At 41.1% G+C, this 23970-nt stretch overlaps 4 protein-coding genes across 6 annotated transcripts; 3 read left to right on the top strand and 1 right to left on the bottom strand.

Annotated features, from left to right (window-relative positions):
• The first annotated feature begins 2372 nt into the window (after positions 1-2372).
• LOC135598294 (protein STRUBBELIG-RECEPTOR FAMILY 8-like) lies at positions 2373-8874 on the top strand. 2 transcript variants are annotated; one of them, XM_065091855.1, is made up of 16 exons: positions 2373-2733; positions 2902-3034; positions 3122-3193; positions 3288-3353; positions 3458-3529; positions 3618-3689; positions 4645-4716; positions 4813-4878; positions 4954-5019; positions 5112-5449; positions 5627-5880; positions 6428-6699; positions 6776-6911; positions 6997-7136; positions 7234-7390; positions 8347-8874. In XM_065091855.1, exons 1-16 carry the CDS (start codon positions 2631-2633, stop codon positions 8503-8505), a joined length of 2178 nt encoding a protein of 725 aa, XP_064947927.1. In that variant the 5' UTR covers positions 2373-2630; the 3' UTR covers positions 8506-8874. The 2 variants fall into 2 exon arrangements, with proteins under 2 accessions (XP_064947927.1, XP_064947933.1); XM_065091861.1 differs by lacking the exon at positions 3618-3689.
• Positions 8875-9132: 258 nt separating this feature from the next.
• LOC135598308 (endoglucanase 11-like) lies at positions 9133-12251 on the bottom strand. The gene is made up of 5 exons (XM_065091892.1): positions 11740-12251; positions 11452-11664; positions 11155-11355; positions 10814-11068; positions 9133-10151 (listed from the first exon to the last, which is right to left on the bottom strand). The coding sequence occupies exons 1-5, from the start codon at positions 11953-11955 to the stop codon at positions 9516-9518; spliced, it is 1521 nt and encodes a 506-aa protein (XP_064947964.1). The 5' UTR covers positions 11956-12251; the 3' UTR covers positions 9133-9515.
• An 811-nt stretch (positions 12252-13062) lies between these two features.
• On the top strand, positions 13063-16676 carry LOC135598367 (probable tyrosine-protein phosphatase DSP4). The gene is made up of 5 exons (XM_065092047.1): positions 13063-13847; positions 13959-14052; positions 15929-15986; positions 16084-16127; positions 16216-16676. The coding sequence occupies exons 1-5, from the start codon at positions 13414-13416 to the stop codon at positions 16390-16392; spliced, it is 807 nt and encodes a 268-aa protein (XP_064948119.1). The 5' UTR covers positions 13063-13413; the 3' UTR covers positions 16393-16676.
• A 1261-nt stretch (positions 16677-17937) lies between these two features.
• Positions 17938-22543, top strand: LOC103972608 (zinc finger CCCH domain-containing protein 33). 2 transcript variants are annotated; one of them, XM_009386960.3, is made up of 7 exons: positions 17938-18285; positions 18515-18687; positions 18809-18862; positions 20146-20262; positions 20363-20671; positions 21520-21765; positions 21874-22543. In XM_009386960.3, exons 1-7 carry the CDS (start codon positions 18219-18221, stop codon positions 22192-22194), a joined length of 1287 nt encoding a protein of 428 aa, XP_009385235.2. In that variant the 5' UTR covers positions 17938-18218; the 3' UTR covers positions 22195-22543. The 2 variants fall into 2 exon arrangements, with proteins under 2 accessions (XP_009385235.2, XP_064947899.1); XM_065091827.1 differs by having other exon boundaries at positions 18105-18232; positions 21874-22339.
• Positions 22544-23970: the final 1427 nt, after the last annotated feature.

The following is a 23970-nucleotide window of genomic DNA, read 5'->3' as shown; positions in this document are numbered from 1 at the left end:
AGCACATCGCACCTCATCTTGCGAGTCTTCAACAGGCGAGAGCAGGAGCGACCCATGGCTGGCAGGCGCAAGAACAAGAGCATCTGCGAGAGGTCGGCCATGATGGCAGTGCAGCTCGTCAGGATGTCATCCCTTGTGTTCGCCAAGATGCCTTTCGGGCGTGGCCGCGGCGAAGTGGCCGCCCTGCCGGCGCAGCCCGAGCACGTGGTGGAGATTGTGCAGGTGGAGGCCGAGAGGCACGCCGGCCGACGCTGCGTCGATGCATCGGCCTCGGAGTTCATCAGAAAGTTTCACGCCAAGAACCGTGGCGATCCTTCTGGTGCTTCCCCGCCTCCATCCCACATGCCGAATCCCAAGCATGCAGGCGTCTAACAAGAGCTGTTGTTGCCGCTGCATTTGTTGCTCTTCCTCTGGTTTTGTTGATGTCGAACTATGTACGTGTGTTGATCTGTTGCAAGAGGCATAGACGTGCATGGGGATTTGGCATGCGCAGTAGTAGTCATGTAATATCCTCCATGGAACTTTTGCCTTCATGCAATTGTGGTGTGTGATCTTTAGCTGTTGCTGCATGTGACTGCCCTACAAAGAAAGATTACATTTGCTCATCACTACTACTTATAATCTTCGACACTGTACTTTTAGATTCTACCTTCAGATGCTCGAGGACTTCTCTTTCTTGCTGAATTCTTGGTAGTATTCTACGTGGGAAATCTTCATGTCGGTATCTGAAGACAGGAATATGTCTTCTTCTCGTACTGGCACTGCTTAATGGGGCATCTCGACAAGCTAAGAAACAAGATACAGTTCTGGAGATGTGCTAAGCTTCGTTCCCAGCGGTAGCTCTCCACCCCTCGATCATTGCCAGGAATCCTGGCTTTTTCCTGCGCAAAAGTTATAGATGCTACTTCGATCAGATCGCATACTAGTTGTGGATTCCCACGTAGTCGTAGTAATAACAGCAGTGACAGTGGGAGATTAGCTTCCACATTCTGGCGCTGTAAGATCTTTTTTGGGGACCATTAATGGCGATGCGGCCTCTCAGAAATATATACGTGGATTCTGTCCTTATATCGAATCTATGAGAGATCACATCATCCAGAAAAGTTGCTGATGTGATTCAGTCATATAAATAGCAATTTACTTGAATTGTCGATCTCAAAATACTGTTGATGATACGGAATCGAAGCACAACAACTAGGTATTGGGGATTCTCAAATATAAGGGAGCCTTTGTGTTATGTAGAGAAAATATGTTTTAATTATTTTTAGAGAAATATCTTTTTTTTTCCCCACAGAATCCCTCCTTTTTTTAGTTGCTTTAATTCGACAAATTATATTAAATCGGTTCAATCCACTATTTTATTTCGATATATATATATATATATATATATATATATATATATACATACTACAATCAATTTTCAACATTTACTCCCTCCCCAGTCAAATAAATATTCTTGAAGCTTTGACCATTTCCATGTTCAGGGACTGTGACTACCTATTTGTCCTCAGATTCTTCTTCCTTGTTCTCCTATACATGGTATGATCCATAACATGCTTCTCTCTCTCTCTCACTCTCTCACTCTCTCTCTCTCTCTCTCTTCATAATGTCTTTCTTTCTTCTTATTCCCCAACAATAGATCAACTATACTATTACGTGCCACCGGCAGTGTGACTCTTGTCGTCCCATCGATCACTCTGTCATATTGTATATGCATCAACTGGTTCCAGGATCCAAGGTTTGAACAAGCTCTCTCACTCTGCTGTCAGAGATTAATTGCTCCATCCATGAACATGGCCTGTTATGAGATTAGCGAGATGCGTGGAGGAGAAACTACAGTCTATTTGAGTACTCAGAAAACATGAGGTAATTGATCGTGGTCAAGTGTGGAAGATGACTCTGTTCCGGTCCAAGTAGTATGTATGACCTTCAGTAGGACTGAACAGAGGAAAGGCAAAAAAGCTGAGAAGGAAGAGGTCGGGTAGGTGGAGTTGTAATGGTGCTCCCTGCTCGCTCATTTATGTGTGCCCGTGGTCATCACGTTCTGACTCCCTTTCTTGTCTGTAACTCTTCCTTGGAGTGCAGTTAAGCTCCAGCTGCATATTTTAATGGCGTAGCCAAGGACAGTCATGAACTAATAGTTAAATGACTCCTCTCTCTCTCTCTCTCTCTCTCTGCATGCATGCCTTGCTTGCAAGATGGGTCATCAAAGTACAATGTTAGGACTTCAGAAGACAATTAACACAGTAAGTGAGGAAGAAAAAGCAAGAGTTGACATGCAGTGATGAAGCAAGCAAAAGGAAGTAATATGAATGTGCTCTTCTCTGTGATAGTTTTGGTTTTGAGCAAGCAAAACCGAGTAATACACTTCGCATTGCCATTATTCCTTTTTCCCCCCTTTTGTCCATTCCCCCCTTCTCCTCTCCTTCCACCGCTTGCCGAGTCCTTTCCTTAAAGGAAAAAAATATTAGGAAAAAAAGGGAACTTGGCCGACACCGCTTCTCTGTCGGAAGCAAGCATATGAATCGCCTGCGCTGTCATCACAGGCAGCAACGGGTAGCGGTGGGAGGAGAGAAAAGGTTGTGGGATCAAGGGAAGAGACGACGCCTCCTTCCCGTTTCTTCATTGGAATGGGTCGCACCGCGGTGGCATTGACGGCTCTGTTCGATCTGGTCGTTCTGCTCCTCCTCCCCGCCGCTGTGGTGGTGGAATCAGCCACCGATTCGTTGGATGGTAATATTTATTTGCGAGATTCGTCGATTAATTGATGATCGCCAAGATGATGTTTTTATGGGTTTTGCGTGCGCTCTTTTTTCTTGTGAGGAAAAAGATCGGTTTTTTATAGTTGCGTTCGATTTCTTTAGAGTTGAGCGGTCAGAATGTAGAGGGGTTCTTTTGCAGTTCAAGCTCTCGGCGTGTTGTATGCTTCTTTGAATAGCCCTTCGCAGCTTTCTGGGTGGACGCCGAGCGGCGGTGATCCGTGTGGCGACTCGTGGAAGGGGGTTTCTTGCTCTGGTTCATCCGTCACTGCCGTGTAATGTTTCCTAGTCTTCCACTTTGCTACGCCCAATACTTCTTTCGATCTTCTTTGGTAATTATTCTGCTTCATCTGCCACTACAGCCAGCTGTCGGGATTAGGGCTCAATGGTTCCCTGGGCTACCTCCTTTCAGATCTCTTGTCCTTGAAAACACTGTGAGAAATCTCCCTTATGTTCCATTCCATCGATAAACATCAATTTTTGATCAAGCATGCCTCCTAATCCTTCCTTTTTTGTGTTTGGTGACAGGGACTTGAGCAACAACGACATACGTGAGACCATTCCATATCAATTACCGCCAAACCTAACCTATCTGTAATGCTTTTATGTTCGATCACTTAGATCTTTTTTTCCCCCTCTTTTACAACACATTTTCATTACTGATGAATTGATATGATTTGCTTCCTCGAATGGTGCAGGAACCTTGCTGGCAATAATCTTTCTGGGAACCTCCCATACTCTATATCTGCCATGGCTTCACTCAATTATCTGTAAGTTGCTTACTGTGAAGCCATATGCCTCATGATGTTGGAACTGTACTTTTGGTACTGACCAGTATATGAATTATGTTGATTATAGAAATCTCAGCCACAACTTACTATCTCAAGCAGTTGGTGATATCTTCAGAAATCTTCAGGATCTCTCTGAATTGTAGGATTTTTGGCTATTTGTACTTTTTTCTGCTTGCTTGTGCTACTTTTAAATTTTTGATCTTATCTAATATGCGAAAAAGAGACGGTAAACTTATTGAATATGTTCTTTATTATTTAAACACTGATGAAGTTCATCAAATCTAAATACAGATGCTATACCTTGTTAGCTTCATCAAGTAAGAGTATTAACCTTCCATGCGAATCGTGATGGAGAAAAATCACAGATATAACAGTTTGTTGTTACATTATTGTACCAATAGATACTGAAGTGGCACTGTTCTATTACTCTTCATACAGATGTCCGCTTGTTTGTAGGTCGCATGATAATAGGTGAATGAAGGTAGACTAGCTTGGTTTTTGGCTAAATTACTAACATGATATACTCACATAGCATAAGATGCAAGAAGATAGGTGATCATAGATGACTATGTTTTTCTAGTAATTGATTTATGTCTAACCAGGGATAATTTAATCTTCCGCTTAACAGTATTAAAGTGTCCTAAGGAATTTTTTATAGCAATTGTATACATGCATATAAGTTTAAAGAGATGGTTCTTAAGCAGAAGAATTAAGATTCATGATTCTTGGAAGGTATTGTGGTAGGGGCACTTGCATGCTTGCCATGTTTGGATCAGCTTGCTAAAGTTACATTTTACTTACCAATTAAAGACAAAAAATTCATCTGAAAACCTTCTTGTGCTAACAAAGCCATTATAAGTAATAGTAGTATGCCTTTAACTAGTTTAATCAGTGAAGTTTCATAAAGAAAACTATTTGTTGATATTTCTATATGAATGTTGAACAGCACGAGTGATAGAAATTCATGGTTAGGTCTTCTCTACATATATATAAGACCAACTGTCTTACCTGCTTGTGAAGATAAATCATTCTGTCAAGATATCTTAGGTTGTGCTTTGTATGCAAATATTAAGATTGTAAGCATGCCATGACAGGGATTTGTCTTTCAACAACTTTACTGGTGATCTTCCAAACTCTTTTGGCTCTCTGTCAAACCTTTTGAGTCTGTAAGTGCAACAAAATTAATAGCTGCATTTTTTTGGGCTTTTCAGTCGTATGCAAGAGTGGAGCTTCCTAATTTTTTCTTTTTGCTTCTTTTTCAGTTACTTGCAAAACAATCAATTGACTGGCCCAGTAAATGTTCTTTCAAATCTGAGCCTATCTAATCTGTATGTTACCTTGTAGAAAGTGTTGCAATTGCACTTTGTATAAAAGATGAGTCTGATATGGCTAATTTTTATCAGAAATATTGCAAATAACCAGTTCAACGGCTGGATACCTCAGGAGTTCAGTTCAATTTCAGATCTTGAGTGAGTAGCAAAGAAGATCTTGCTTATCACTTTTACGAGTCTTTTTTTTTTCTCCATCGTTCCTTATTTTATGCTTGCAATTTCATATGCAGGATTGGAGGTAATTTCTTTTCTAACAGTCTGGCTCCACATCCACCACCATACATGCCTCCACCTCCAAGTAGACAGCACAGTACTCATAACAACACTCAGGAATCTCCAAATACACCACAGGGGTCTGAGGGTAAATCAATTTCTCCAGATAATGCAAGCAACAAGAAAAAATTGACTACAGGTCCACTGATAGGAATAGTTTTAGGCTCAACACTTGGTGCATTATGCATCACACTAGCTGTAATATTATTACTTCGCAATGTCCCAAAGGGCAAAGATCATAGTATAAATAGCAGGAATGATACTGGAAGGTCTGCTGTTGGTGGTGCAGATAAAGGTACCTCCTTTTCTCACAAACTTTTTTTATGTTTTTGATTAAATGTGCTAAGGTGCAATTTCAGTTTTTTATATTATTAATTCTTTTTGTTCATATTTTTGAAGTTACATGTTATACTTGGTAACTACCTTTATCATATAAGTAAATTATGCACTCATTTTTACCTGTCTTTTTTAGCGAATGAGAAAGAGATGCAAGAGCTGAGAGTGAAAAGTTCTTCTGCAACAACTCCAGTACCTCCTAGTGACACAGTGATAATTGAAAAGTTACATGGCAAGAATGTGCCTGTAAAACGACCAAAAATCCCTATAACTGCAACATCATATACTGTTGCTTCTCTTCAGGTTGCAACAAATAGCTTTAGCCAGGATTGCCTTGTTGGCGAAGGTTCCCTTGGTCGGGTTTATCGAGCAGAGTTTCCAAATGGAAAGGTAATTTTGGTACACTTGGTGGCAAATTTATTTCATTGTTAACTACATCTCTTATTTGAGTTTAGAGGTCTCCACAAGAGATTCTTATCAGCAATACAGAAATCCATCATATGCATACAAGAGTTGCAAATGGAAAATGTTGACAGATGGAAGACAAATAGCTCATGCAATTTGCTTCCTCTCTATGCTTAGGGTGGAAAAGAAAACACAAAAGGAAAAAGTTGGGCTTGGAAAATTTCTGTTGCTTCACAACTTCACAAGTCCATCTTGATGAATGTCATTTGCCTTTGCTTTTCATGATTAAAGTAGCCCATGATCTCTTAAGTTCTGGTTAGTTCAATTAAGTCACCACTAAAATGTATCCAATCTTTGGTTCTAACATCACGAGGAAAGTTGGCTGCTAGGATTGTTGACATTTCCCTTTCCCTGAAATTAATATAGACCTAGTGCATCTTCAAGTGTATCTTGTTCCTTCACCAACCAGTTCATAGTTGTTATATTATATTGCATCAGCTGCACGTATTGATCTGTTCGTTGCCTCTCCCAGGTTTTGGCTGTTAAAAAGATTGACAGTGCAGCAATATCCTTACAAGAGGAGGATAATTTTCTTGAGGCTGTTTCAAATATGTCAAGACTTCGGCATCCAAACATTGTTCCACTTTCAGGCTACTGTGTTGAACATGGACAGCGGATTTTGGTTCACGAGTATATTGGAAATGGAACTCTACATGATATGTTGCACTTTGCTGATTATAGTAGCAAGAGGCTATCATGGAATGCACGTGTGAGAGTGGCACTTGGCACTGCTAGGGCTCTAGAGTAAGTCCAGTGTAAGGTTCAATAATTTGGTGTAATATGTACTCAGACAGGTATGTATATGTTGACTTCTACATAGGTACCTCCATGAAGTTTGCCTGCCTTCTGTAGTACACAAAAACTTCAAGTCCACCAATATTCTACTTGATGAAGAGCTTAATCCTCACTTATCAGACTGTGGCTTAGCTGCATTAACACCAAACACAGAGAGACAGGCAAGTGAAAACAATATAATAATCAGTTACCAATTAGATTGACCATGAAATTTGTCTTTGTAAATCATTACTTTGCACTTTATAGGTTTCAACGGAGGTAGTTGGCTCCTTTGGTTACAGTGCTCCAGAATTTGCAATGTCTGGAGTGTATACTATAAAGAGTGATGTTTATAGTTTTGGAGTAGTGATGTTAGAGCTGCTGACTGGTCGGAAGCCACTGGATAGGTCTATTTTCGTTGCCATATAATCTCATTTATATTGGTCATATGCCTATTCAATTTGCTGATTTTGGTTGTTAACTGTTAGTTCTTGCATTTTTCAGTTCTAGAGTGAGATCAGAGCAGTCCCTTGTCAGATGGGCGACTCCTCAACTCCATGATATTGATGCATTATCTAAGATGGTTGATACATCATTGAATGGAATGTACCCTGCAAAATCTCTTTCACGTTTTGCTGACATAATTGCTCTATGTGTTCAGGTATTTCATATTGTACTTTTCTTTCTATCTATCTATCCCTATAGTGTTATTAAATTCTTGCTCAAGTGTTTTCTTCTTCCACAAGATTTATAAACATAGCTCTCAATTGAGGTCTTCTCCGTTATATAGTTAGCTTGCTGATCTGCTGGACTTTGTTTTTATATAAGATTAGCTTGGAGTATGCTCTCAACCACAGTGCTGTCACAATATAACTACATTTTTTACATATTTTTTACTGACAAATGTTATAATAATGAATTAAATCAGATATGGTAGAACTATGAGAATATATATTGTCACTAATTTTCAGTGCAGATAAGCAATATTCTGTAGCAACACAGTGATATTAGTAAATGGAAGCACAGACAGATGCAGTTACTGGTGCTTCTTTATCTACAAAATTTTTCGATATTCTTAAACTGAAAGATGTAGTATTGACGTTTAATGATATGTGAAAGTGTTCTCGTGGTAAATAATTTTTTAGGTTCTATTTCTCTACAAGCCCTTGTAAACTGGTTTTGCATGATTTTCTTTTGTTTTAAGTTAAAATTATAATTAAAAAATTTTAAGGATTTAAATATTTAAATCTCAATTTTCTATCAGCTTTGGTAGCATATTAACAAGTATGGTACCAGTTGTCAGGCAGTACATCAATTTGTACCACTGACAATGTTGAAGAAAATATTAACAATAAAAATAAATGGTATTGTACTGGTATCGAGTGATATATTATTATACCAGTATTTGGTCAGACCGGTTAATTCTGACCCATGCAGTCATTTGAAACCTTGATACTGATATCGCATACATAATTTTCTTATGATCTCTACAATAAATGCCTGTGAACTAGTATATATATATATATATATTTATTTATTTATTTATTCTAGTCTTAGGTCATAAAGATGGCTGAAGCTTCAAAAATTGCAAACCTAATTTTCTAATGACTTCTACAGCCGGAGCCAGAATTTCGACCGCCAATGTCTGAAGTCGTCCAACAACTGGTTCGGTTGGTGCAAAGGGCAAGTGCAGTCAAGAGGCGCTCAGGAGATGAGCTCGGATTTTCATACAGGGTGCCCGAGCAGGACTCCAGTATGACAGACATATCCTTCTAAATGGAAGATTCATTCTTGCGAACATGTAGTTCCTTGAGAACATTGAGAGGCCAAGCATATAAAGCAAAATGCAGTACTGCAACCATACCATCTTATGGTTGCAGATGATACACCCGAAAGCGCAGTGGTTCATGAGCATCTGAGGAAATGGAAGAATAATCTCATTTTGATCTCCATTTTTATGCTGAAGAAAATTTTCGCTTGCGGCTAATCTTCAGTTCATGCTGGATCTATGACCCTATATGCCCTTGTATATGTATTATAGCATAATGCATTCATTTATTGACAAAAAAAAAAGAACTTCCAGAATTTAATGTACTCATTTCGATGACTGTTCAAATGCATAGAAGAGAGAACTTTTGTATTCTACCTTAGCTTGTAATCACTTCACTTTCTGCTGTGTCTGGCTGCAAGAAGAATCTTGTTTTGGAAGTGAAATCCATCAAAGAAACTTGCATTACATTTAGATTACAGTGGCTTATCATATGAAGGCACAAGAGGTATGTTTGATATATAATGTATGTGTGTGTGTGTGTGTGTGTACACGTTTGTGGAAAATGATCCCAAATCATCATCAGAAATTAGCAACAGAATTGCTTGATCATCATTTAAAACCAGTGGCAGAGAGTTGTCAAGGAAAAAATGAATCTGTTTATCCCTATCATTGCTTGGCATATGTGACAGAGTGCCATCGAAGCCATGCAAGATTGGTCGTATGGTATCTCAGCTTGCAGGCCCTTGCAACCAGAAAAGAACAGGAGAACATATCAATCACATCACTCACAAAGGACTCACTGCTGAACCATGAAACTTGTATGTTTCTCTCTCTCTCTCTCTCTCTCTCTCTTTCTGTGTTGCTTTTACCTTCACTGTTTCTGTAGCTTTAATGTGTCTTATACCCAGTAAAACATATCCTCGTCCCTACAAATGGCAACGAGGAAATAAAGGGCTCAAAAAACCAAAACCTGTTTCCTATGTGTCTGCGTGTGTTGTTTGCATGCAGAAGCTTGTCATCGTCTCTCCGGCTGAGAAAACCTCGCGAACACTCCGACCATCTGCGCCGTGTTGTACGTGCACGCCTCCGTCTGCATGTAGTTCCCCCTCACGTCCCTGAACTCGTCCTTGGCGCCCGGGCCACCGACGATGGCGCCGACGAGCACGTTGGGGTTCGGCATTTGCCGGCCGAACCACGCGTCGTAGCCCTGGGCGCAGCCGATGAAGGACTTGTCCTCCTTGTAAGGCACGGTGGAAGCCGCTCGGTGGTGCACCCTGGTGGGGTACCGGGGCCCGAAGCCCACCATGTAGCTGATGCCCATTGGGTTGGAGCCGAGGACGTAGTCCAACTGGGCCTTGGCGAAGGAGAGCACTTCCTGCGGGCTGAGCGAACCCCGGGGACAGTGCAGATCTTCGTGGGCCAGCGCGAGCTGGTCGGAGAAAACGATGAGGAGGAAGGCGGCGCCGGCCACGTACTGCATGTTGTTCCACCGGCGGACGAAGAGGAGGCCACCAGGGGTGCGGCGCACGTTGCTGTCGTTGCTGCTCATGCCGAGGCAGGAGCACAAGTAATGCTCTGCTTTAGATCGGTACTGCTGCAGTGTGTTTCTATGCTGGTCTTGAACACGTCCTCCGCCTCCTTCCATCAGCAGCTGATACAAAAGCCAAGGATTTGTCACTACTACGAGTCATTTCAATGCTTCTTGTTAGGATCGATTCTGACGGGGAGAGCAGCTGTGAAGTATTGATCTTGTTCTTCCATTAATCTCATTCATTAGAACTGTTCCACAAAGCCATGGGATCTTCAAAGACTATGCAAAGGCCAATTCTGTAGAGCAACTTCCTCTTCATTGTTAGAAAGTTGGAGGTCTCAGGTTGGTCAGAGTGGATCGCCATTGACGAGTGATTCAAACCTACTTGTGCTACAAGTTCTGACGAATACAGAGACCTACGTCTGACCATTGCATGGTCAGCATTAGTCTACAGGTCAATTGTCGGTTGACTGAGCCACCGGGCTTCTATCCCTTTCTCTCACCGTATAGCAACTCCCTCAGCTATTGGTGTCCGCAATGAGTCAATAGAGCGAACCTCGTCGGAAACACGTCATGACTCTCTCTCTCTTTCTAGATTTAGTTGAGAATCGACTACATCATCTCTCATCTACCCCTCCAAATAAGTCTTCTCCCAACTAAATGAATTCCCACGATAATTTCATCAGTTCTATGTCAGTCTAAGCGCGTTTAGGTTGAGAGATGACGGTGAGGAGGTCAATAAAGAAAGGTGTGAGCAGGAGAAGAGGCACGAAAAGTCTTGCCTTGGACGCAAGAATTTGAACGCCGGCGTATTTGATGTCCCAGCTGAACTCTGAAATGGCCCATGTGGCCCCGCCCAACGTGTACGCTTTGTCGACCGCGTACTGCAAGTAATACTCTCTTCCCGTCGCCCGGTGGAGCCACAGCGCCGCCCACAGCAGCTCGTCGCCGTAGCCGCTCAGCGATGGGTAGTAGCTCTTCGCCGCCGGCACGCTGAGATGGTAGCGGCCTCTGTACTTGTTCCCGAACTCGAACAGCTGCAATGCCAAATGATGCGTTCTGTTTATAGCGGGAGACTGGTGATGCTGAGCGCGTTGGTGTGTGTGGTTGCGTGGAACCCCACCTGTTGGGCGTGACGCAGTAGGAGGTGAGAGTAGCGTGGGTTGGTCTTCTTGAACACGATGGACGCGGCCGCCATGGCTGCTGCTGTCTCTCCTGCTAGCTCTGATCCCGGGTGCTCCGCGTCGATCTTGTACGCTTGTCTCGACGTGGTCATGTCTTCTGGCCTTTGCCAACAGTAGTGGTCGGTGTCGCCGTCTCCGACCTAATCGACGAAGAAGAAGAGAACCGATGGTTAATGTGGATCGGCATAATGACATGAAGTTGATGAACAGCGCAATGCCATGCAAGATCTTAATACCTCGGCCCAGAGGACGTTGGGGTGAGTGTGGGCTTTGATGAAGTAATCAGTCCCCCATTTGATCGCCTCCAACGAGTGCTCGAACTCCCCGGCCGCCGCGATCGCATCCCCGTTCTCCATGACACCCCAAGACAACATGGTTATGGTGAAAGCCATCGGCAGGCCGAACTTTACGTGGTCTCCTGCGTCGTAGTATCCTCCAACCAAATCAACCTGTTCTCAGAAAGGAACCGATGAGATGAAGATACCGAAGAAGAAGAACAAGACGAATAAGACGCGCTGACTAACTCCTTGTTCGAGGCCATCGGTGAGGCCGGAGTGACCGCGCCAGGTGATGCGCTGGTGGTAAGGAAGATGGCCGGAGCGCTGCGCCTCGAAGTAGAGCAGGCTCTTCGACAGGGCCTCGCGGTAGTCGTATGCAGCCCCGGTGGCGGCAGGGAGAAGGAGAATTACGAACGAGATCGGCAGGATCCTAAAGGTTTTGACAACATGACTCCCAAGCATCTTCCTTCCGTCCCCACAAACATACGAGGAAGAGAGAGCGAGAGAGAGAGAGAGAGAGAGAGAGAGAGAGAGAGAGAGAGGAAGGTGCTGATTAATCTTTGGGGCTCACAAATACCTACTACTAATACACATGTGGGAGTCACATGGAAAGTGAGTCCCACCTTCCCTAACCCATGACTCCATTAAGGTCCACACAGAATCAATGCATTATTTGGAGTGGGAGTTTAATACTTACCATCATAAGGTTGGATGCATCTGGAAACAAGCAACTCACCCACTCTGTCCTGCCTTCCAAGGACTCTCCTTTCCAAATCTTTGGGTTAATTGTCTGCCTGCCTCGTCTGGCAAACCACAGAGTGGTCTCTGCTAGTCTTTCAGATGGGTGCACCACAAACGGGTGCATGCATGCAGAAACAAACCATCTCCTTCCCAGAGTTACTGTTCTTGACCCTAAAACAGTAACACTATATGGGTTGTAAGGACGAGGATATTAAGCAATCCATCTCCTTTGGTAAGCTGCAATGATTACACCAACACAATCCATAATTATCTTTGACAAGCGATTAGATTTGGTGTTTACACTCTGCATGCAGAAACCGCAGCCACGTCCTTCTATCGAGCTCACTGCTTGCCCTTTAAATTTTGCGCCGTCTTTTCTGGGGAGGCTGTCTTATCCATGCATCCAAGCAAGCATCCTTCCCTGTTGTGTTGTATCTGCTCTCTGCAAACTGTGCGATTGCGCTTTGAGCAGCTGCGATCATTCCGACGAACACATGCAAAGCAGCAGCTGAGCAGGCTTCAGCTGGATGGATACCTTCCGTGGTTGAGCATTTTGTTGTTCTCTGGTCATATAGGATCAGAGAACGCCATGGATCAGAATCACTTTCTCGTGTATCTTTCGGCAAATGTTATCATAATGTAGCTCTGCACAAGAAGAAGAAGAAGAAGAAGAAGAAGAAGAAGAAACATCTCCGGATGAGTTGACTTCAACTTTTGTCTTCATTCAGAGTTGTCGAAGTAGACTCCGACCACAAAAAGTTGGTATGACAGATGTGGCAGTATATACAATGTAGAACAAAATTTCCTCTGGATTATACGAAGCTTTGTTGGAAGAGAAACTAAGAACAAATAGCAGCCACAAGAGGGTACGTGGAGGAGAGAAGAAGGATTAAAGTAATCCAAAGTCACAGCATATTCTGTGGGATGTACTTTATGCCTTTCCAGTTCTCGTTTGCTTTCTCGTATGGCATCCCTTTCGGTTCTACGAGATCTTTCATGGTGAACTAAGTAGGATTGGTGTCGCAGCTCAACGTAAGCCTACAGTCCAACGGCAATGTCACAAGCTCTGTTGTCACCGAGGAGGACCACTGCAGAGAATTGCTGCTGAGTCACACTCGATCCTCCACCACAATCTCTCTGTGCTTCCTAGAAGTAGGTGAAATTGGAAAGCAAGAAGGCATGATCCAAGGAATGGAAAACCAGACCTCAAACCCATTGTTAGCGTTGTCATCGTCACCACTAAGAGAAGAGAAGACAAACGTACTCGGTCGTCTGTCGTACCGCTGCCTTCCTTTTAACTGTTCATCCATTCATTCGTCGGTCCAAGATTTCAGAAGATTCTCCAAACAGAGCAGCGAAGCCGCGGGGAGAATATTACGGTATATTCTCTTGTCGATGGTCAAGCAAGCGCTCGCTGTGGCGGTGGGGGAGGAGGAGGTGGTGCCGGAGGCGGAACCCGCTCACCCTCTTCCTCCTCCTCCGACCGCCGCGGGGGCGGCGGTGCTGGTGCCGCCGCTCAACTTCGCGATGGTGGACTATGACGTGTTCCGCTCGGGCTTCCCAGACGCCGCCAACTTCGGCTTCCTGCGCGCGCTCCACCTCCGCTCCGTCCTGTGCGTGAAGCTCCTCCCTCTCTTCCTTGATCCCGGAAAGATCGCTTCTTTGGTTGCTCAAAAGCGTCCTTTTTCTCTTGTGGGTTTTGATGCCTCTGGTTTGGGCTGCAGGTGTCTTTGCCCGGAGCCATACCCGGACGCCAACCTCGATTTCCTTCGGGCCAACGGAATCAGGCTTTTCCAGTTCGGGATCGACGGGTACAAGGTGCGATCTTGATGCCCAGTTTCCTCCTAATCCATCAACCAAAATGCCTGCTTCTTCTTGCTTATGATTCTGGATGTACTGCTGGTGTGCTAATCCACGGAGTAGGCGCAGGTGAAGACATGTGAAGCCTCTCTTCTCTGTCATGACCTCTGTGCTATCTGGTCTACTCAGTAGCTTATCCATGCCCACTGATCATAAATTGGTCCGAGAGCTACTCTCTTCTATCATTCTCTCTTAGACACTTGCATCTTTGTCAGTATTAGATGTAGCCATCAGTTAGGTTGGTGATAGGCTCCAATAGTTCATCAGATTATTCATGACATATCCACCATTACTATTTGTTGCTTCTCACTTCCCCTTTTCCTTCTCTTTGAGCAAATTTTGATGGCAAGTTACCATTTGGTACCATTAAAGCATTACTGCCTGCTTCCTCTGTGTCTTTCAACAATCTCCAAAACTTATTTCCCAAAGCATAAAACAACAGAAGGACTCTATGATGGTCCTCCTTTTCAGATAAAAGCCTTTAACAGCTGAGAAGCCATGTACAGAAACTTTTCTTGTTTGTCATTTTTATGTCTTCTCTTTTCCATAAAAGACTGAGTTAAGATGCTCTATTTATAAGATTCAAGACACAGCAAACTAAAAGGGTTCATTACGATTGAGAAGTTATATTGGATTTTGTATCGTAAAATAAACTGTTGAGAAATGTGAATTATAAATTTTGCAGAAAGTATTACAGAATCATAAACAAATTGTATGAATTTTTATTTTCCTGAGCAACAAATCAAAATGTCTTGTTGGCATAGTTAAGTCATGTAAATGTTAATTGTCTGTTGTCATCGAATTTAGTCAATGAAAATTATTCTTCTCATGCTCTCCACTGGTGAAGCTAATCTGTTGTGTTCATGCTCCTTGATTTATAACTTTAAAAGATTAAATTTATGTGTTATTTCCATTTTTTGCTCTAGAAATTTGTCTTCTAGACAAGCAAACACTTGAACAGAACTTTGATTCTAAGAAAAAAGTTCATCTCCACTCTGATGAAAGAAGTTACCCCTGAGTTTTAACATCACTAAAAAAAGGTACAAACCTATCTGATTCGTGATGCTTGATGAGGCAGCAATGATCATGAAGTCTAATTGCTCAGCATCAACTAGACTATTAAACCACTGAGTAGCTTTTGCTGTGATTCACTTCTGGCAGCCAGATTGATCCAAAGGTGAGGCTTGAGTTTTCAGCAATAAAGTGCTGCTGCAAATCTAGAAAATGTTCTAGTAATTGGAGTGTTTAGTTCATGAAAATGGTGGTTGTAGTGCTGCAACTCCGATCAAGAGGGCTTCTCAAACCCATCACCAGGCATTGTAACCAGCAACCATATAACTCATAGTTGATACTGGTTGCTTAAGGCAATTGAGGGTAGTTGGACAAAAGGAGGGTATAGATCAATACTCCTGACTAGGTTATGAATCATACTGGCTGACTAAATTCTAGCTTAATGGATTTAATGTGTTAGGATACATATCAATAATCTAAGATGGAACTATGATTAGCAGCAGTAGGAAGAAAATGCATTGAAGGTGTATCTCTACAACCTTGAAGATAATTTCTTAGACAAGTACATTTGTTTTCATAATAATATGTAAAATTTACAATTTTAGTTCAGCCTTCTCAATTAGATCTATCTTGCACTCAGTGGTATATTAAAACCATGAACTTGGCATGCAACTATGAAAATGTTCAGAGTAATTTAACAGTATTTAATTTTCTGTCATCCGTGAACTCTGAGAATAATGATAGGAGCATCACCAGTCATCTTGGCTAAAACTGTCTGTTTAAGCTACTCTGTGAATACTATTAAGACCCACTTCCTCTGCAGGAACCCTTTGCCAACATTCCAGAAGATACAATTCGTGAAGCACTCGAAGTAGTTCTTGGTATAAAATGTTCATAAACTGCTTTTCTTAGATCTGTCAAACATCAGTTGGACTTCATCTGCTTAATCGTTTCATGAATTGTAACTTTGAATTGTAGATATCAGAAACCACCCACTCCTTATCCATTGCAACCGAGGAAAGGTAAAACTCATCACACTCTCTCAGATCATTCTCAGTACTTGCAAACATAGTCATGAAGTATCATAATCTTCAGTCTGTCTGCTTTCAGCATCGAACTGGTTGTGTCGTTGGATGTCTAAGAAAACTGCAGCGGTGGTGCCTTGCTTCAATATTCGACGAGTACCGATGCTTTGCCGCTGCAAAAGCAAGAGTTTCCGATCAAATGTTTATGGAGCAATTCGATATCTCAAGTTTCAAACTTTCTCAGGCCTCATTTTCAAGTTAAAGGATTCTTTTTACTGCATGGATGACAATGTGTTGCGATACAAATCTTTGTCTTCCTACTATAAGTATCGGACAGACAGTCTACTGCCCTGGAGTATCAAGCTTCATTGTCTGCCCTTACTTTGCCTTGAAGGAAGGTGTAAATGTCAGTCCACTTCATTGATGTTGTCCAAGAACTGGAAGAGTGTGTCCAGTCTCATTATTCTGATTCAAATGCAAACTTGTTTCCAGTACAAATTAATGCAAAAGATCCATGAACAAGAAGCTGCAGTCATCATCATGGTAGATTCCACCCTCTTCTTCCTTGAGCCTGATCCCATCCTGGAACAAGTTAGCTTAAGATGTGAGCATGGATTCGAGATCATGATCTCATATGCTTCGCTCGTCAGTGGACATCAGCAGCAGGGATGGACGAGAAGGAAATCAAGCATTTACTTCTTCCTTGCAGAGAAAAGAGGATGCACTGGAACATCCAGAACAAGAATCGATGACTGCCGGCCACAATCTCTGACTGCACATCCATGTTGCGGTATATTCGTGGATGGATAAATCCATACTTATCTTGATGGACCACCCAATCCTCTGCGGAGAATCTCTCCCACATTGCACAAAGTGGCCCTATTCAGCGTATCTTAAATATGGATCCTCAGCATCCCTGCAAAGATTTCCTGAGATATGTTAAAGAAAGAAACGCTACGCGACATCTGCGTTGCTGTTTCGAGGGAAATGCCATTGGTCAACTTAAACGTCGTCAAAATCCTGACGTATTTTGACCCAATATACTGAAAACATTGACCCAAGTTCAGGTGATCCCTCTCGAGATCTTGAACCGTCGGATTACGGTGTCCCGTAGATCCAACGGTGACCGTGGTGCCGTAGCCTGACGCACCCGCCTGATTACTGTTCCTGGGCCCCAGAAGCGTGCTGGGGTTTCTGAGTTCTTTTCGAGGAGCCGATCCCGGCGAGGACCGGTGACCGCCTTGTAGATCCGTCGAACACCAAACAGCAACGTTGTAGTCACGTCAGAGCCTCAAACTTGGAAGACGACGAACCATTACTGTCCACGTGTAAAAAAACAGCCGATCAAAACCAAGGTGTCCAGAGGACGTAAGCTCGGTAGCACTGGCGCGGATACCCTGTCTTGGCCACTCCAGGAGACAGAGAACATGGCCTCTCAGAATCCCTGGGCTCAAGTAAGCAAGTGGGCCCGAGACGGAAACTTCCGTCAAGATGAAGAATCCTGTTTCCTGAATGAATAGCACTTCCGGTTGCCTCAGGCACGTGATTACGACAGTTCTTGCTTCTATTAATCTCATCCGATAAGATAGTGTTAATTATCATTAAATAAGTAAAGCATCAACTAATACGCGCTCTTCCCTCATCCCTCAATAACTATTAATAGAATTAAGGCCTTTCCCGTCTTAAAAATTAATTTCTAGGATCCACTAATTAATGAACAAAATACACTACATAATAATAAACACATTTCCCCATTAAATTTCTCTTTTCCTCCGATTCCTTCAGCGTATCGATTTGGTAAATTAAAACGAAAGCAGCCAAGAGAGAGAGAGAGAGAGAGAGAGAGAGAGAGTAACAAATAGAACCGACGATTTGATTCGATGCATCATCCAGAGATCTAAATTTTGTCGGAAAGCTGCTCGTGGGAATTCCTTCTGCGTCCAATTTCACGCTTTGGGAGTGGAATCGTTGATTGGAATTAGGGCGGACGGGGATCGAGTTGAGGAGTTTGAAGGGGGGGGGAAGGAGTTGATTTATCTTTGTTGGCTTTGATCGGTTGATCTTGGGTTTCGCTCGATCACCACTCCGATGCCCGGCGCTAGGTACAATGCTCTCTCCGATTCCTCTTCCAATGCGTCGCCGGGTAAACTTGAAGGTCGGTTCTGTCCCGGTTCAATCCCCTCCGGTTTTTTTTTTTTTTTTTTTTTTTTTTTTTTTTTTTTTTTTTTTCTGCTGTGGTGTTGCTCTTGATCAATCTGTTGTTGATTGCTTTTTCGGATTAAAAAAGACTCCTTTTTATTCATGAGACATGCAAAGAATCGATCAACGAAGCAGAGTGTGATAAAAAGGCAAACTTGATGGGTTTTGATGGTTCTTGATGGCAGTCACCATGAGTCGTTTAAATATTGAGGATGAGGATGGTCGGGAGGGTGCTGATGGGCAGCCGAATCCATATCCTGACCGGCCTGGAGAACCTAACTGCAGTTTCTATTTGAGGACCGGCTTATGCAGTTATGGAAGCAAGTGCAAGTACAACCATCCTAACATCACTGCTAAGGTGAGAGCAATTGGACTCCTGTTGATAGTGTTTTGTTCCTCCAGCTCAAGCTTCTTACCATCAATAGTGATTCTAGAGATGGATTATTTGGTTTTTGTTCTAACTCATTCTTCTGCTCCAGGAAACTCGGTGTAGAGATGAACTTCCCCCAAGAGATGGTCAACCTGACTGCCAGGTACATTTATCTTTGCCCAAAAAAATACCATAGTTTCATCCCTCATTTTGAGAACCACTGTAGTGCTGAGACATCTGTTTTATCTGTTAAGTTCAGTATTCCTGTTTTGGCACCATGGCCATAGAATTCAACACTAAAATGATGACCATAGTCTGCTGGCTTTATGCTATTAAGATGTGGCAGTAAGACTGCCAAAAAATGGTGTAATTTGTCTTTGGTTGTTTTGCCACTGCTTCTATGATAGCTTGGGTAAGAAATGAGGGAAGTCATTTTCCTACACAGTTCATAGTCTTTATTGGATACTAGTTATTATATTAAACTTTCAATTATTCAAGTTACTGGATATGTCTAAACTATTCTCATTATCGAAAAGTATATTTCTATTAAACCATGTTTGCTTTTCTAAAGCAAAATATTCCTCCTAAGATTTCATTCTCTCTAGAATGCTTCAATGATTTTGTGTTAGGAGCTTCTTTTTTCATGTGTACTTGCAGAAATAATTAAAACTACTTTGAAGTCGTACATTTTACAATGTTTTAGCTACAACTTCAAGTTACCAATACTTCTAAGAAAATTAATATAAAAATATCAGTTATGGAATATCTTACAAAATAAATATGCTTGGGGCTTCCAGTGGAACAAATCTAGTTTGCTAAACCAATAGTTTCTGTTGTGTCAAAAGACTCAAAACTACCATATATATACAGTATGGTACAAGAGGATGTTTTAGTCTATCATGCTTTTGACATAAAAAACAGGCCTATGTCTGATTTTTTTATCTAAATGTTGGATTTCTCATCAGTTGGCTATAGCATCATATTGCAACTTCTCATTCTTGCCAAGATGCAAATAGCTAAGGATTAATGAGACCTGGCAAAATGATAGTGATCTTGTATATATTATCCTTCACGAACGCCTTTACAATGAATTTGTGCATAATGGGTGCTTGAATCAGCCTTAGGTAATTATATAATTCAACTCATTCTGAATTTTAACTCTGTAAGGTACAGCACAAGTCTTTCTAAAATGGGCGTACCTATTTGTTTGGAGATCATAATATATAAAGATCACCACATGAGCAAAATTCAATTCTACTGGAACTCATACCTATAGCTGTGCTAATGTCTTTTAACCAGTAGCATGTGTAGTGCAAATCAGACGTAGACCTTCCTAATCAGTTGCATTTATTTCTCATGATTCTATCACTAATCTATTATATAGCATATGATTTAATGATCTATATTTTGTGGTGACATTTGGTTTATTTGGATTTGCTGTTGTAGTTTTTCCTCAAAACAGGAACTTGTAAATTTGGAGCAACCTGTAAATATTATCATCCACAAGACAAGCATGATGCTCAATTATTTCAATTGAATGATTTGGGTTTACCAATTCGCAAGGTTCGACAAATTTTTTTATCTTGTGGTTATCAAATTCCTTAATTTTGAATAATGTGTTGATGAGACTTCTGTAACATGTTTATTTGATGTGGTTTCACAGGGTGAAAAATCTTGTCCATACTACATGAAAACTGGCTATTGTAAATTTGGAGTTGCCTGCAAGTTCAATCATCCTCAGCCTGTGAGTATCGGAACCATGTTTCCTATATCAGGCTCCTTGGTGTATGGATATACAGGATCTTCTGCACCAATAAGAGGACCATCTTTGATTGGACTTCCACTATGGCCTACGTTGAAGACCCCTTACATGACCAATCCTAGTATGCAAGGGTTCCCATCTTGCATGCCCCTTATATTTCCATCCACCCAAGCCACCGCACCTGTGCAGCAGGGTTGGACCAAATACACGGTAAGCAGCTATTAGTTAGAATTAGGAATTGAAATCCACTCGATTGCCTGCGTTGTTTATTTTAATGTTGATACATTAAGGTGTTATTTCTTATTAGCTCAGGACCGAGGCTTCGGATAAATTCTACATTGATGCTAAGTGATTCTCTTTAAATTTAACTAATGCTTTTAATATGACACACTTTTTAACTCCATGTGCATCTTTTTGTATTAGGAATTGAAATCCACTAGATTGCCTGCGTTGTTTATTTTAATGTTGATACATTGAGGTGTTATTTCTTATTAGCTCAGGACCGAGGCTTCGGATAAATTCTACATTGATGCTAAGTGATTCTCTTTAAATTTAACTAATGCTTTTAATATGACACTTTTTAACTCCATGTGCATCTTTTTGTTGTTATATGAAACACTTTATTTTAAAATTGAACTCTTTATATGGTATCAACATATTCATTTTTAAGATCAGATTATGATTACATGGTTTTTGTAATGTGCTGTTGTTAATACGAGTTACATTTTTCTGGAAACTTTAAATGTGCTCGAACTTTGTGGTATTAGCTCCTGACCGACATCTGAACTAAGTTCAACTGCCTGTCCTCTTCCTAGTATCATGTTGAAAAAACACACCCAACTACTAGATATATATATAAAGACCGCTTGATTGATCAGTTTGTGAAATAGCAGATAACAATGCTTATATAGATTTGCCTAGTCCATCTCTAATTAAAGATGTAACTTTGGGTGGATTGCGGCAATTAAAACACACAAACACACTAAACTGCTAGGACTCTGTCATTTGTGATTAATCAAGAAAGTTACATGAGATTTTCTATATAATTCTTCAAACAGGGCAGTGCGAGCATTCCTTCCAACAAGTCTCTTGGTTCTGATCACATACCCAACTCAAAGCATCATGCGGATCCAGGTTCAAGTATGGCAGTCATTTTTCCAGAGAGACCTGATCAACCAGAATGCCAATATTACATGAAAACAGGGGGCTGCAAATACGGTAGTTCTTGCAAGTACCATCACCCTAAAGAGAGGAACCAAGTAGCTGCATGCACTATTGGACCGTTTGGACTTCCTCTCAGACCAGTAATTAACTTTTTTCTCTTTAAAATCTTGGTGTTTATGCTTTTATTTACCGTAAAGTATCTGATGGTTTTCCTTGTTTATGTGCATGTACATCTGACGATCACGAAGGGTGAGCCTGCATGCACATTCTATGCTGCATACGGAAGCTGCAAATATGGTGCATCTTGTAAATTCGATCACCCATATGTGGTTGTATTCCCTCTTCCAGACTCATCAGTGATGCCTCCCCACCAAAGGGTTGCGAAATCTACATGGATGGCAGCAGATAGTTCATCCTGCAGTTTCCCAATAGCACCCGATGAGTTCAAATCTGTGAGAATTGGTGAGATGCAGGGTGTGGATAACAATGAGCATGGAAGTCCTTGTACACAAACATCTCCAACGCATACCACACCTCATTCAGAGTCATCCATAAATCAGTCGGATTAGAGGCAGCTTCACATCCGTTTTTGGCATGGCTCTAGGCCGGAAATTTTGGCATCTCGATTACCATTTTTGGTTATCATTCTCTTGACAAATGGGCAGTTGGAAGATGTATCTGAGAGGTGATGAGGAAGGAAACAGCTCACACAAATAAGTAGCTGGTGGTAATGTAAGATTTCTTTCTGTCTTTTTCATGGAGTGATGTCAGCGTTTTGAGAAGAGAACAATCATGAGGAGAATGTCAAGTATTTACCATGTGAATCAAGCATTTTAGAATAATGTTTCTATGTTGATGTCACTGCAACTATAATTTGTTCTTATTTGGGAACTTTATTTATGCTTCTTTTTATCTTCACTCACATCAGCTTTTCTTTTCAGAATACAAACACCTTGGCATTCCATTTATGTTCTGTCTTAAGTATTTTGAATGCAAAATATGTCATATCATTGACATGATGTATAAGTATAAGGGTGATTTTCTAGAAAAAGGACCCTCATTTTTTTGGTTTTTTTTCTCAAATAATGATTATATTTTTTTATTTTTTTAAACAGTGCTCATAATTCGAAAAATGTCCAAATTATTTTTTAAAACTTTTTCACCTATTTTGATCTGTTATAGTATTTTTGGCAGAGTGTTAAAACACTATAAATGAGTCAAATAGAATAAAAAATATGCTAAGACTCATTTGATATATCTATGATTTAAATAGGTATTTATAATAATTTAGGAACATCATCTAAATAGCAATAAAATAAAATAAAAATTAACTTGTTATAAAGACTCTGATGGTATGTGAAACCGTTGGTGAACATACCGCTTGCCAGTTAAATGCCATTATGATCCCAAAGAATATGGGACGAATACCCCCGGTGTGCTTACCGGTTGCAAGTAAGATGAAAAGTGGTCCAAAAAATAATTTTAAGGCTTCAAATCATTAGATGCTCTATTTCTTATTCTCACCACAGAGAGCGGCGCACACCCGTCAGTGAACCTACCGCTCACCATAAGACGATACTATGTTCCACCACCCAAAAAACCATCTATTAGCCTAGTTTAGATGTCTTATCCTCACCTGCAGTTAGCAGAACCATGCTCGTTTCTAGCCACATGATCGGGTAACGCGGTACTCGAGTAATGAATGATATCTTGTCCCTTGCGGTGACAATAACTTCATCAAGGCTTAATGGTACTAAGAAATGGTAATATATTTTTATTCTTTTTATCATTTAACAATGTTAAGTTGAAAGCTAAAAATATCATACCAGCTAGTTTACTTAATAAAGATTTTATCAAGTTATTAATTTTTACCTCCACCATTCACCATTTGAAAAAATAAAATAAATTTTAATCCAAATTCTTAAAAAGCATTAAATAAATAATTAATTGTAGATGTGGTGACCACAGGTGAGACCACTGCCATGGGTGGACAATGAAGCACCCATCAAGTTGCGAGGCACTTGCCATGAGTGGGTGGGTGCCAATTGATGTACCCCAACAAGGATGTCTTCTGTGGTACAAATAAATGTACCAAGAGAATCTTAATTCTCAATCATAAAAAACAACTAAAACTTGAGCATTCAACCAATCACCATATATAAGTGTCTAACTAAATCAGTAAATTTTTCCTAAGAAACAACATATATATATATATATATATATACATATTTATATATAAATGTATCATAAGAGCCATAATGTCATCATTAACAAGAAATGTGCAATTTGTGTCAGATAAGAATTAGATTACACAAAGGAGAGACATGTTCTGCCATCCAAGACAT

The sequence above is a fragment of the Musa acuminata genome, chromosome BXJ1-2 (genome assembly GCF_036884655.1).
Source record: "Musa acuminata AAA Group cultivar baxijiao chromosome BXJ1-2, Cavendish_Baxijiao_AAA, whole genome shotgun sequence".
Lineage (NCBI taxonomy): Eukaryota > Viridiplantae > Streptophyta > Magnoliopsida > Zingiberales > Musaceae > Musa > Musa acuminata.
This window is presented reverse-complemented; position numbering and strand designations above follow the sequence as displayed.

Excerpts from the sequence above, each read along its gene's own strand:
- LOC135598294 (XM_065091855.1), top strand. The coding sequence starts at position 2,631 with ATGGGTCGCACCGCGGTGGCATTGACGGCTCTGTTCGATCTGGTCGTT. Across the intron at positions 7,137-7,233 it reads GGTCGGAAGCCACTGGATAG|TTCTAGAGTGAGATCAGAGC; the intron begins GTCTATTTTCGT and ends TGCATTTTTCAG. Across the intron at positions 7,391-8,346 it reads TAATTGCTCTATGTGTTCAG|CCGGAGCCAGAATTTCGACC; the intron begins GTATTTCATATT and ends TGACTTCTACAG.
- LOC135598308 (XM_065091892.1), bottom strand. The coding sequence starts at position 11,955 with ATGCTTGGGAGTCATGTTGTCAAAACCTTTAGGATCCTGCCGATCTCG. Across the intron at positions 11,356-11,451 it reads CCAACGTCCTCTGGGCCGAG|GTCGGAGACGGCGACACCGA; the intron begins GTATTAAGATCT and ends TTCGTCGATTAG. Across the intron at positions 10,152-10,813 it reads TTCAAATTCTTGCGTCCAAG|CTGCTGATGGAAGGAGGCGG; the intron begins GCAAGACTTTTC and ends CTTTTGTATCAG.
- LOC135598367 (XM_065092047.1), top strand. The coding sequence starts at position 13,414 with ATGATCCAAGGAATGGAAAACCAGACCTCAAACCCATTGTTAGCGTTG. Across the intron at positions 13,848-13,958 it reads CTCCACCTCCGCTCCGTCCT|GTGTCTTTGCCCGGAGCCAT; the intron begins GTGCGTGAAGCT and ends TTTGGGCTGCAG. Across the intron at positions 16,128-16,215 it reads TCCATTGCAACCGAGGAAAG|CATCGAACTGGTTGTGTCGT; the intron begins GTAAAACTCATC and ends GTCTGCTTTCAG.
- LOC103972608 (XM_009386960.3), top strand. The coding sequence starts at position 18,219 with ATGCCCGGCGCTAGGTACAATGCTCTCTCCGATTCCTCTTCCAATGCG. Across the intron at positions 20,672-21,519 it reads AGGGTTGGACCAAATACACG|GGCAGTGCGAGCATTCCTTC; the intron begins GTAAGCAGCTAT and ends TTCTTCAAACAG. Across the intron at positions 21,766-21,873 it reads TTGGACTTCCTCTCAGACCA|GGTGAGCCTGCATGCACATT; the intron begins GTAATTAACTTT and ends ACGATCACGAAG.